This window comes from Pinus tabuliformis, chromosome 3_2 (assembly GCF_031772625.1).
Source record: "Pinus tabuliformis cultivar Carrire ecotype Pingquan chromosome 3_2, CPIR1, whole genome shotgun sequence".
In the NCBI taxonomy this organism is placed as follows: domain Eukaryota; kingdom Viridiplantae; phylum Streptophyta; class Pinopsida; order Pinales; family Pinaceae; genus Pinus; species Pinus tabuliformis.
Window position 1 is genome coordinate 1,114,011,945 of NC_142302.1, and position 13,146 is coordinate 1,114,025,090.

General features: G+C 37.6%; 1 protein-coding gene across 1 annotated transcript; it reads right to left on the reverse strand.

The window, feature by feature from the left end:
* Nucleotides 1–563: 563 nt before the first annotated feature.
* On the reverse strand, nt 564–5,074 carry LOC149184563 (uncharacterized). Its single transcript, XM_089415376.1, has 2 exons — nt 4,636–5,074; nt 564–760 (listed from the first exon to the last, which is right to left on the reverse strand). The coding sequence occupies exons 1-2, from the start codon at nt 5,072–5,074 to the stop codon at nt 564–566; spliced, it is 636 nt and encodes a 211-aa protein (XP_089271502.1).
* Between the last annotated feature and the right edge of the window lie 8,072 nt (nt 5,075–13,146).

Consider the following 13,146-nt stretch of genomic DNA (forward strand, 5'->3'; position numbering starts at 1 on the left):
ATGAAAAACTTTGTTCTTCTCCCAAACAATTTTATGCTTCCCTGTGCTAAGATCCTGTGAGTAAAAACAGAGCATTATTCTCTGTTCATTATTTTTGTTTGGAATTATGAGAAATTCCCAACATAAAATGTAACGAAGAAGGTGGGACATAGTACTCTGAAACTAACTATACACTGAATAATTTATGTAATGTATTTTTTAGGTTAATTATTAATTGAAATGCCCGATTAGCGAAATTAGCCATATATGAACGTTTCCATTCGCGACAAAATAACAACTCCAACCCTGAAAGACTTCGGAATTGTGAAATATTCTTCGGAATCTATGTATCAGAAACCAGTGAGGATCTCCTTAACTGGGAGCCTGGAACTATACAAAATTCATCATTCATGCAATAAAGCAAAAATAACTATACAAAGAAAGATCTGGAACCATACAAAATTTATCATTCGTGCAATAAAGCAAAAATAATTATACAAAAAAAGATCTTTCCCTTTAAAGATACCTATTTCACGGCGAAAGATCTTTCCTTCTCATTCAATTTAGAGGAAGACGGTTAATTTTCAGCCATGAAATCCGGTTTGCTGCCACACCGCGTTTCGAACACAGTTCATGTCTCGGCTCTTCAGCCCGACCCCTAGTGTAAGGTCCTTGGTTACGGACGCGTTCAGGCGCCGGGCGAAGTCACCGTGCACGGGCGCACGAGCGGGCGCGGCCGCACGGGCGGGCGCGGGCGCACGGGCGGGCGCGAGCTGCACGACTGGTGGGCGGGTCTGCACGACAGGCGGGCGAGGCTGCACGGCGGGCGGGCGAGGCTGCACGGTGGGCGGGTCTGCACGACAGGCGGGCGGGTCTGCACGACGGGCGGGTGAGCGCACACGGAAATGCGACGAAACCGTGCACGACAATGCGACGATAAGTGCAACACTTAGAAATTCGACTAAGTGTTGGGCGAACTTATATGCGACGGATTAAAGGATGAAAGCCGACTTGTTTAATGGTGCATATGGGCATGTATGATGGGTTTATGGGGTCGGCCATGGGGCTGCACACCCCATGTAAAACCCATGTACATTGCATATATATATGACATGTGAGGAGGCTCATTTGAACATAAGTCTTTCGCTCATATACCTTCGTAAGGCAAAGAGGATTGCGCAGTTTGGTTAAGGAAATGCACATACCTCATGCGCATTAGACTTGGGAAGTTGTGCAGGTTTTGTCTTATGTGATGGTTGGCAAGGAGTGCCATGTGTGAGTGGATTTTTGTACACAGTTTTATGCAGGACTTGGCTAAGGGATGTTGGGTGGCTCGGGTGAGCACCTCCCTTCGTGCAAGGGTGCAGAACATGTTGTAAAAGGCAGGTGGCCTGTCTTTTGTAAAAATTGGTTAAGTGTGAGACTTGGTTCGGCCAAGACACACTGTTGTATTGTAATCTGATATTCTTAATAAAATTGTCGGGCAGACTCACATTACGGGGAGTTGCCCCTCCCCTTTATACTTGTTTGCAATTGTTGATGTTCTTGGTTAATTGCATATGGATAATGAATGAGTATGGGCTTCATTAAAGTATAAAGGATAATGCTTTTACTTGGTTGCAAAACACAAACTAAGTATGTTAATATTGGAGTAGGCGTAGTCTACGAATGTTAGTATTGTTAAAAAGAAAGCGTTCGGTGGTGCCGCACCTCGCTACAAGCGGTTGGAAGACTACCGCAGGTGTAGGGGCGTGACAGTTGGTATCAGAGCTCGGTTGGAGCTGGTAAGCAAAGGTTGCTCGTGACAGTGACAAGAGTACTTGCAGGTGAAGGAAACCGTTTCACACGATGTGAAACAAGGGCCGGTTCAGGTTGCAGGTGACTTGGTAAAGATGTCTATCTTGCAAAAATTGGGTTATGCATCCTTCGAAGAATTCGAAGGGAGTCTACTTGAAGAGTCAGAAAGAGTAAAACAAGGATTTGTAGAATATGGCAAAAGGTTGTTTGAAACAAAGGATGCTCTCCATGCCTTGGTTAAGGAAGGGATTCCTGATAGAGGGGAAGCTCTTCGACTTGCAAAGGAAGTAGACTTGATTGAAGCAGAATTCAAGGAGCTCGAGATAAGACAGAAGGAAGTGAGGCATCTCCTAGCCTTGAAGAGGAAGGTTGAAGCTGAGGAAGAACTTCTTCAACTTGGTTGGACAATAGAGCAAGATGAAGTTGCAGATTGTGCTAACAAGGAAGAGGAAGCCGTGGTAGATGAAGATGTTGCAGACATGATTACGATGGAGGAAGAACTTGAGGCTGATCAAGTTGAACCAGGATCGTGCAGTTTGTCAACATGTATGGATGAGGTCACTCACATGGAGGAGCCTCATGATGATGAAGTAAGTGATGATACTTGTGTTTCATTTGGGCATTTGGGAGATGGACCATGTGCAGGAAAGGGCAAAGCCAGTTTTCCTATGCTATGGAGGATCTTACCATGGATGACTATGATGGGACCTTGTATGGAGAAGCAAGGGTTGTCGATTGTTGCAGGACTTGTTGGGGTTACTTGTGACCTTATGATGAAAGGTGCAAGGACCCGTGACAAGGGAGGAACATGATGATCGTTGTGGAGGATTGGGTCATGCTTTAGCCACATGGAGAATTGGCTAAGTGCCCGACATGACTCATGGACAGATTGGAGGGCATACACTTGTGATGTTTTGGGTGGACTTCTCATGGCCAAGACCAAGAGGTAGTCTTGGTGGACGCTTTGGTGCAGGAGCTATGGTGAAGGGACTCATGACATGATGATGATGAGATGGTTGGGTGACCGAGTTCACTAAACCGAAGATCAAAGACTTGGATGAGATGGCCAGATGTTGTGATGTGTCTACTTGGTTGGACTACATGGGCAACTTAGTCATGGACATCAGGTTGGAGACTTGAAGACATGGAGCATGGCAGACCTATGCAAGGACATTGTGTGGAAGCACTTGTAGAGATGTCAAGGGACATCCAAAGAGGAGTGCTAGGGCAGGAATGTTATGCAGGAGGACTTGCTAGTGTGACATGGGAACTTGTGGGTGGCACATTGCAGATGATGAAGAGGACTTCATGGACCTGAATGGGGCACATCAAGAATTGATAAGATTGGAGACTTGAGGATGGCACATTGCAGATGATGAAGAGGACTTCATGGACCTGAATGGGGCACATCAAGAGTTGATAAGATTGGAGACTTGAGGATGGCACATTGCAGATGATGGAGAGGGCTTCATGGACCTGAATGGGGCACATCGAGAGTCGGTTTGATGAGATGATCTCTTCATATGGAGGAGACACACACATGGACAGCATGTTGCAGATGAGATGGATGGAGTTTCCATGCACCTGAGCATGGATTATGGAGATACATACTTTGGTATGGTGAGCTTGGTGGCAGTTGGTCACTAGGCCGAGACATGATGGAGACAATGGTTCTACATATGTTGCAAGGATGTTTACCTTGTGTAGAAAGGTCGACATCGTGGATGATGACGATCTTGGTGGAGAGCTACCGGGATGGTATGTTGTCGAGGACGACAACGATTTCAGGTGGAGGAGGATGTAAGGTCCTTGGTTACGGACGCGTTCGGGCGCCGGGCGAAGTCACCGTGCACGGGCGGGCGCCGGGCGAAGTCACCGTGCACGGGCGGGCGCGGGCGCACGGGCGGGCGCGGGCTGCATGACCGACGGGCGGGTCTCCACGACAGGCGGGCGAGGCTGCACGGCGGGCGGGTGAGCGCACACGGGCGGGTGAGCGCACACGGAAATGCGACGAAACCGTGCACGACAAATGCGACGATAAGTGCAACACTTAGAAATTCGACTAAGTGTTGGGCGAACTTATATGCGACAGATTAAAGGATGAAAGCTGACTTGTTTAATGGTGCATATGGGCATGTATGATGGGTTTATGGGGTCGGCCATGGGGCTGCACACCCCATGTAAAACCCATGTACATTGCATATATATATGACATGTGAGGAGGCTCATTTGAACATAAGTCTTTCGCTCATATACCTTCGTAAGGCAAAGAGGAGTGCACAGTTTGGTTAAGGAAATGCGCATACCTCATGCGCATTAGACTTGGGAAGTTGTGCAGGTTTTGTCTTATGTGATGGTTGGCAAGGAGTGCCATGTGTGAGTGGATTTTTGTACACGGTTTTATGCAGGACTTGGCTAAGGGATCTTGGGTGGCTCGGGTGAGCACCTCCCTTCGTGCAAGGGTGCAGAACATGTTGTAAAAGGCAGGTGGCCTGTCTTTTGTAAAAATTGGTTAAGTGCGAGACTTGGTTCAGCCAAGACACACTGTTGTATTGTAATTTGATATTCTTAATAAAATTGTCAGGCAGACTCACATTACGGGGAGTTGCCCCTCCCCTTTATACTTGTTTGCAATTGTTGATGTTCTCGGTTAATTGCATATGGATAATGAATGAGTATGGGCTTCATTAAAGTATAAAGGATAATGCTTTTACTTGGTTGCAAAACACAAACTAAGTATGTTAATATTGGAGTAGGCGTAGTCCACGAATGTTAGTATTGTTAAAAAGAAAGCGTTCGGTGGTGCCGCACCTCGCTATAAGCGGTTGGAAGACTACCGCAGGTGTAGGGGCGTGACACCTAGCCAGATGGAAGATGTATTAAAAATCCGACAGCGGGCGTGCTCCCTGGCCAGGTACTCGTGCGGTGGCGGTGGCAGCCTCTCCTCCTCGTGGCCGGCCATGTCGAAATCGTCGGCATCGGCGTACTGCTCTTTCCAGCTGTCGACTCCCAATATTTTGCTCCAGTCAGGCACGTTAACGGGTGACGATTGACGATGATGTCGGAGCCCGGCGTACGACCAGGATTCAAATTGACCGTCGTTACAATTCTTATCTTTGCGATCCTCGAGATCAACATCCTCTGTGTCGACAGGCCACAGGTCTTCTTCCCACAGCTCTATGTTTATACTCCCTGATGACAACATTGGATATGACGAACTGACGTATCTATCCATGCAATTCGATTCGAACCAGTGAGAGGGGTTCTTGATCATGTAGTGGCCACTTACCACTTCCATCCCTACCAATACTCTAATTTGTTTTCTTGATTTTCCACGAAGGACGATTCCTCAACAGATCGTTTCCAGAGACAGACAATGAGCGTGTTGGGCGTTGTTCAAATCCCCTCCCGGCTCCGCCCATGCCGATCTCTTGAGGCCTCCAACTTGAAACCAACCTCCCATTTATTCTGCCCCGTTCCCCCCGCCGCTCCCTCCCCCGCATTTCACTTCATTTCGAGCGTATTTCATTTCATTTTGACAGGTCATGGAGCGCACTAAGTACTTCGCTTGCTACCTGCCAATTTTAATTCCTAAGCTATTGAATTGGATGGAGTCTTTCCTGTTGGGTCGGCCACGCAAGGTCAGCCCATCAGCAGTGACGTTGTGTGGGGGCTCCAACATTAATGTGTGGGGACAACGACAACGACATCGGAGTCTTTCCACCTGGATCGGCCACGTGAAATAGACGGTGAGCCATCTGCATAGACGTTGTGTGGGGGCTGCAACATTAAAGTGTGAGGACAACGACATTGGTGCACAAATTTATTTTGTGAAAATGAAGGATGGGGAATTGTTGTCAAGTAAGGCCATGCCATTATCATCATATTTTTAACACCAAGTGTGTTATCATATTTTATTTCCGCTTAAAAATTTGTGTCCCCATTTCATTGGCAGTTTCTAATTCTTAAAGATAGGGTATGTCAGCTAATAACAATTAACAACACCATTTTATTCAAATTCTCATATTACAGTTGCATGTCTCTGATCATATCTTTGCTTTTATGATGTACATCACACCGAATCGAATAGTTTGTTTTTATGGTGTACATGACAGTGGGTAGCGGTATACATTTTTTTGTTGTTTATAATCCACATCATCTTCGCACACAAATTGCAAATTGCGCCGAGGATATATTCTGAAATGGTGACATCATTGCTTTGTAGTTGAGTACTGTTGAAGGGTTTTTCTGCAGAACACCTCATCTGAACGTAACGTATATCAAAAGTTAGTGTTTCAGAGGGAAAGTAGTTGCATACAGAGCTGTAGACATGGTGGTAATGTTGTCAATGAAGACGTGGAATTAGACGGTTTAAAATTTATTAGGAAAGAGAGGCACCATTAAAAGAACACTTGTCCCTCTTTGCTTTAATTTTGATTTTGTTAACCAGAGAAAAGGGATATATTCTGAAAACATTCCAGTAATAGAAACCAGCTCTGAAAAACATCCAGTATTAGAAATAATACGTTTTCGGAAAAGAAAGAACAACGTACGAAGCAGCAGGAAAGATCTAGTACAAACAAAGAGCCTAATGATAGTATTTCGAGAAAATGAATTGTTCAATTACATTGTCCATCCTTTTTCCGAGTTGCTAACAGTTGGTCAGAATTCTTCGCGGATCTCTTTTTGCTTTCTTAAACATTGAAAATATTTTGAAATTAAATTGGACCGACAGGAATGAGGTCAATTTTATTTTCCTCAATTCTATTTAATCGATTTCAAAATATTCTAAAAATTCAATTCAATTCAATTCTTAATTATCCTAGTTTTACTATAAAGCATAACATAGCAACGCATATATTTTGATGCTTTCATGCTGTGTGTGATCCACGGATCAGCTAGTGGTGTGATTTGTCATTCTTATGTTTATTGGAATGGGATTATTCCTTATAATATTATAGGTATAGTGTTTATTTTAAGAATTTGTTTTAATATTTAGGCGTTGATTACATTTAAATGGATTTGAAAGATTTTTTTAATTAGATGGTTTGTTTGTAAAGATAAGGAAAGTTCATCCAAAGAAGAGATATGGAAAACGAAATATAATTATATTTTATGTAATATTTTGTAAGTTCTAGTTGAGGGATATTGTAACACCTATGCTGTACAAACATTTATTTTTCTTACCAAGTTTTATGTATTATTTTAAAATAAATTACTTTGTTTAACCCAGTTTGTTAAAGGATTAAGGCTGGAAAGACAAAACTTATTGTTATTTTTTTATTAAGAAATTTAAATAGTTTGTTAAAATAAATGAAATAGTTACATAACTCCTTAGACAGTTAGAGACAGTGGCCCGTCTTTCTTCCTCAAAAAGGGAAAAGAATAGGAAAGAGGGGACACACAAAAGTAGAAGAGGTTGCTCAGATTTTTCCTTGAGATTAATAAATTGTCCCAACATTTTGCATCGTTGCCGGGGAGGTTTTCAAAGGAGAGTACCACTATATTTAGTTGCATATCTAATTTTCTGACAATTGAATATTGAACACGAAAGGTAAAAACTATGCACACACCCTGGTAAAAAAAAACTTATGGTGGTGTTTTCCCTGAGTTGATAGATTTAGGATTTTTAGCATTTATGACTAGGAAGAATACTCGAGGTAGGAACTAAACAAAAATAGATCAAAAATCCACTTCAAAAAGTACTAAAAGCCAAGGTCAAGTTGGCCTTTGGCGAATGACCTTTATCAATGAAATCATTCAAAGGGAAAAACATAAGGCCTCAGTAGGTGCCCGAACGGTATCTAATAAGAGATATGCTATTATTTCCCCTATAGTGGTAGAATATTATGTTGTACCTAATGCAGAGATTCATGACAAAATTGTAGGGTCAGAGCAGAGCTTTCAAGATTTAGCAAATAGGCATCTTGATCCTTTTAGAAAGACTGAGGGGCACTCTTGAAATTTAAAGGAAGAGGAATGTGAGACGAGCGAACCATATCCTCAACCCACTGAGTAGGAATTTCGAGCAATACCCATTGCGAAGGAAGGAATTGAAATTCCCAATTCGAGTAGTGTTATAAGACCTAGACCAGGTTTAGGGTCTCATGATCATACTGGTCTCTTTCGGTTAGTACCTCTTGATTTTGACATTCTTGAAGGATACTAGCAGATTTCTAACCAAATGGAAGGGAAGGTATCTGGCACACAAACCTTGACTATAGAATACCCTATTGTCGATCTGCAAACTAATGGACGTATGAAGGCTATTCCACTTCAAAATATTTCAAATTCTCATGGGATAGCCTTTGAAGACCCAGATGCATTTATATTTTAATTTGACGTTTTATATTGGGAATATGATTATACCACTAACCCTCATGAACTAAATCTATTCCCTTACACTTTAAAGCAAGAAATACTTCTTTGGTTTGTGGGATTAGGGGGTGGTACTATTAACTCATGGGACCAAATGAAACAAGCCTTCCTTACTAAATATCAAGATTATTGCCGATCTTGAGACTTAAAGGAATAAATATTCAAAATGAAATTTAAGGAAGATGAAACTTTGGAGAAATATATTGAGAGGTTCCAATATAACTTGCAAAGATCACCATACACCACTCTACCTAAAGAAGTTCTGAAAAATGCTCTAATTAGAGGAATGAAGGTTGAATGGATAGAAACAATTAACCTAATAGGGAAAGGTGATATATGTAAAGAAATTTATTTGTGCTAAGCATGGTTATTTGCATAAGAAAAGAAACCTATTAAATTTTTTTTTTTTTTTTGGTAATGTGTTATGAAACCAGCTCACAAAAAGATAGAAAAGATAGATCAATGCCTTAGAAATAAGCCTCTTTAAGGGGACAACATCCTTTACATTACACGAATGAATAATTCTTGGATGATACAAATTACAAGATCTCCTTTCTATATATAGGAGTTCAAGGGGTCATAATATAACCAGAGCTGACATAACAATAATAATGTAAGGGCACAATAATAACAATAGTGGGCTTCTATGGGGCACAATAATAACAATTTGGGGATTACATGGGTACAACAATATAATAAAGGGGTTGTACTAATAATAGTAAGGGATTAAACTAGAAGTATAGGGACCTAACATGCCCCTCTCCTTCAAAAAGTGTTGCCCTCAACACTTGAGTAGTTCTTGATGCTTCTATATAAATTATTGTCCTCCCATGTGGAATCTTCAGTGGGTAAGTTCTTCCACTTGATGAGATACTTTGAAATTGATCTATTTCGTAGCTTTCGATTTCTTGGTTCTAGGACTACTTCAGGTTCCAATATTATTTTTCCTTCTTTGTCAAGTTCTCGCAACACTATTTGAACTAGGACCTTCCGCAAATTTTGAATGAGTTCCCACTCCTTTGGGCATGTGGATATATGTAAGGCCTGATGTTTGGAGGAACACTTCATGGAATCAAATGAATAGCATGATCATGATCAAAAATAGGTGGGAGGCCTTTCGGAGTCTCAAATATCTTGGAATGATTGTCCAAAATGTTTTGGAGATTTGGAGAAATACATGATTTCGATGTGGGATCCTCTAGTGAACATAATTGTGCAATTACACCCCGTTGTTCTTTATTTAGAAGCTTTGTCATGATGTTAGAGTTGATTATCTTTCCAGGTTTTCCTTCGATACCCCTCAATTCAACTTCCTTTCCTTCCCAAAAAAATTTCAAGAAAAGTTCTTGAAAATTAAAAGCTATTGTACCCAAAGATTGTAGCCATTGGACTCCTAGTAAAACATCAGCACCACCCATTGGAATGGAAGCCATTGTGCTATTCAATACATATTCTCCCATGGATAGCTTGATATTATGCACTTTCTAGAGCAATTTATGGTTCCTCCACTTGCAACCATCACTTGACACTCCGATGCTGGATATAGGAAGCAATTCAATTCCTTGGTTATCTTACAATCAACAAAATTATGGGTACTGCCCGAGTCAATCAACACTCTTACCTTTTTCTTCTTGATATGTACTTCTATCTTGATAGTTTGAGGAGTGGTGATTTCTTCCAATGCATTACACGATATGGTTGGATTGATTTCTTGAGATTCGATGTGATCTTTCAATTCTTGAACATTTTTCTTCTTGATATGCCCTTCTATATTGATAGTTTGAAGAGTGGTAATTCCGTCCAATGCATTACAAGATATGGTCGAATTCATTTTTTCTTTCTTGATGTGATCTTTCACTTATTGAACCTTTTTCTTCTCGATATGTCCTTCTATCTTGAGATTTTTAGGAGTGGTAATTCTTTCCAATGCTTTACAACATATGGTCGGATTCATTTCTTCTTTCTCTAGCATTTGTTCCTAGTGTATATACTCTTCTTTTGATGTTTCTTGATCCTTTTCTTCCTCATCTCCACAATCAATGTAAAATAATTTCCTCTCAGCACACTTATGACCTTTAATGTATTTGTTATCACAATTGTAACAAAGTTCTTTTTCTCTTTTTTCTTCCAATTGTTGTGGTGTAACCCTTGTAGGTTGTGGAAGGCTAGGAGAAACAACACTTCCATCTTTAGTGTTGTGAGGGGTAGAATTCCTTGTTGCCATAATTTTTATTTCCATTTTGTAAAAAAGCCATTTTTCCCTTTTTTCTTCCAATTGTTGTGATGTTGCTCTAAAGAAGGTGTTGCTCTTTGTATCCTCATAATGTGCTATAATTTCCTCCATGAAAATTGACCACATGACAAGTGGTTTACGAGTACAAATCCCTTTATACCATAAAAGTTGATTCGGTTATAAATAATTAGATGCAATACATACCTTTTGTAACAATGGTACATCATGTAGATCAAAATATTTCTCCATCTGTAGTATCCAATTTACCGGATCCTTGCCATCAAACTTCCTCATCTTGCTTTTTCTTGATTTTAGGAGCTCGATCTTGAAACGATTGTAACTCAGTAATTTCAGATCTCCAAGTTCTGAAATCTCTTCCTATAGTAGTCCTCTGTGCCCTCTTTCTAATGCCACCAGTTTGATTGAAATTGGATTCTCCAAGAAAGAGTTATACAGAATCTCCCAAGATGACTTGATTACACACCTTTTCAGAATAGCGAACTTGTATGACATGCCATGTGTCACTGTTTTGACCTTCGAATCTGACAAATACACACAAAAAACTATAGTCTGTCCTCTTTCTGTAACTTCTTATGAAGTTTCAATCTGATCCTCAGAGACACAGTGATGACGATTTTCCCAAGGTCACCCGTTTAAGATGTAATTCGGGAGTCTGCAGAAACCCTAACTTCCTCAAATCATATATCCTAAAATATAGCGAGACAAGATCATAAATTTGGATCCAAGGTTTAGAACGATTTCGGATCAAATGGGTTTTTGTTTTATCTTCTGAAACTTCACAGAAAAAAAGTTATAGTGAAAATACCATGATGACCTGTTTGGAGCAGTGAAACCCTAGAATCCAAAGCTCTGATACCAAATGTTATGAAACTAGCTCACAAAAAGATAGAAAAGATAGATCAACACCTTAGAAACAAGCCTCTTTGAGGGGGCAACCTCCTTTACATTACACAAATGAATAATTCTTGGATGATACAAATGACAAGATCTCCTTTCTATATATAGGAGTCCAAGGGGTCATAATATAATCAGAGCCGACATAACAATAATAATGTAAGGGCATAATAATTACAATAGTGGGCTTCTATGGGGCACAATAATAACAAGATGGGGACTACATGGGCACAACAATATAATAAGGGGGTTGTACTAATAACAATAAGGGGTTACACTAGTAGTATAGGCACCTAACATAATGACTCAAACCTTTCATGATATTCCAGTATGCGTTTGGCGAATTTTAGTGTAAATATTAAACAATGTAAACTATGAAACGGGAACTCTGGCCAAAAAACCTCGAAAAAACAGTGCTAAAAATGAAAAGTGTTGATGCTGGAATAACACCTTTTTTTTTCTTGGGTAAATTTTCAACATGTTTTAAAAATGGCGGTGAAAACAATTTTTTTGAGCAAAAAATATCCAAAAAACACCCTCAAAACGAAAAGTGTTGATGCTAGGAGAACATTTTTTTTTTCAACAGTAAAATTTCAACATTTAGAACTAATGGTGTAAAATATTTTATCATAAACCTGAAAAACATTAAATTAAAAAAAAAAAAAAAAAAATTAAAATTAAAACAATGAAAAAACACAAAAAAAAAAGTTTAAAAAAAATAACAAAACATAGATTAAAATATATACTAAAAGGAAAATATAAAATAAAAATAAAAAACGAAAAAAAAAAGGTCAATCATAAAAATGTAAAAAAAACAAAATTAATGATAAGAAAAAAAAAAACAAAAAATTAAATAGTAAAAAAAATATTTAAAAAAATGGAGAGAAAAAAGAAAAAGATTTATCTTGTAAAACATAAAAAAAATTGCCCCAAAAAAAAATGGAAAAGAAAAAAAAACATTTAAAAAAAACATTTAAAAAAAACAAAAAAATTAAGTAGGTAAAAATAGAAAAATTAAAAAAAAAAATTTAAAGAAAAACCAAAAAACTAAAAATTAAAATTAAAAACCAACTAGATCTACAAAAATATAAAATTAAATATATATATATATATATATATATATATATATATATATATATAAACTAAGTAAGTAAAAATAGAGAAATTAAAAAAAAAACATTAGCAAAACTGGAAAAAAAAAATAAAAAAATTAAAAAGACTAGTTTAAAAAAAAAAAATTAGAAAATTAACGAAAAAAATTGAAAAACTACTAAAATTAATATTAAAAAAACAAAAATAAATTCAAATTATTAAAAAAAAAAAAAACAAAAAAATACGTAATCTTTATTAAAAAAAATGTAATTATTTTTTATTAAACATACATATTTTATATATATATATATATATATTAAAATTTTAATTTTTTTTTTTAAACAACCTTTTTTATTATTTAAAAAAAAAATTTATAGTTTTTTTAAAACAATTTTTATTTTTATTTTTATTTTTTCCCTAAAAATACAAATTATTAAATCTACCTTTTATATTTAAAAAAATAAATAAGTAAATAAAACCTAAATTTAAAAAAAAAATTACATTTATTTTTTTATTTAAAAAAAAATTAATAAAATAAATTTTCTTTTTTAAACAATTCTTTTTTTATTAAAAAAAAAATTATAACTTTTTTTTAAACATTTTTTTTGTTTTTTATTTAAAAATATAAATAATAAAAAAAATGATTTTTAAAAAAAAATTATATATATTTTTATTTAAATATTAAAAAATTATTAAAAAAAAATTTTAAAATTTTAAAATTAACATTTTTTTTAATTATTAAAAAAAAAAAT

Excerpts from the sequence above, each read along its gene's own strand:
- LOC149184563 (XM_089415376.1), bottom strand. The coding sequence starts at position 5,074 with ATGGAAGTGGTAAGTGGCCACTACATGATCAAGAACCCCTCTCACTGG. Across the intron at positions 761-4,635 it reads TACATCTTCCATCTGGCTAG|TCGTGCAGCTCGCGCCCGCC; the intron begins GTGTCACGCCCC and ends CCCGCCCACCAG.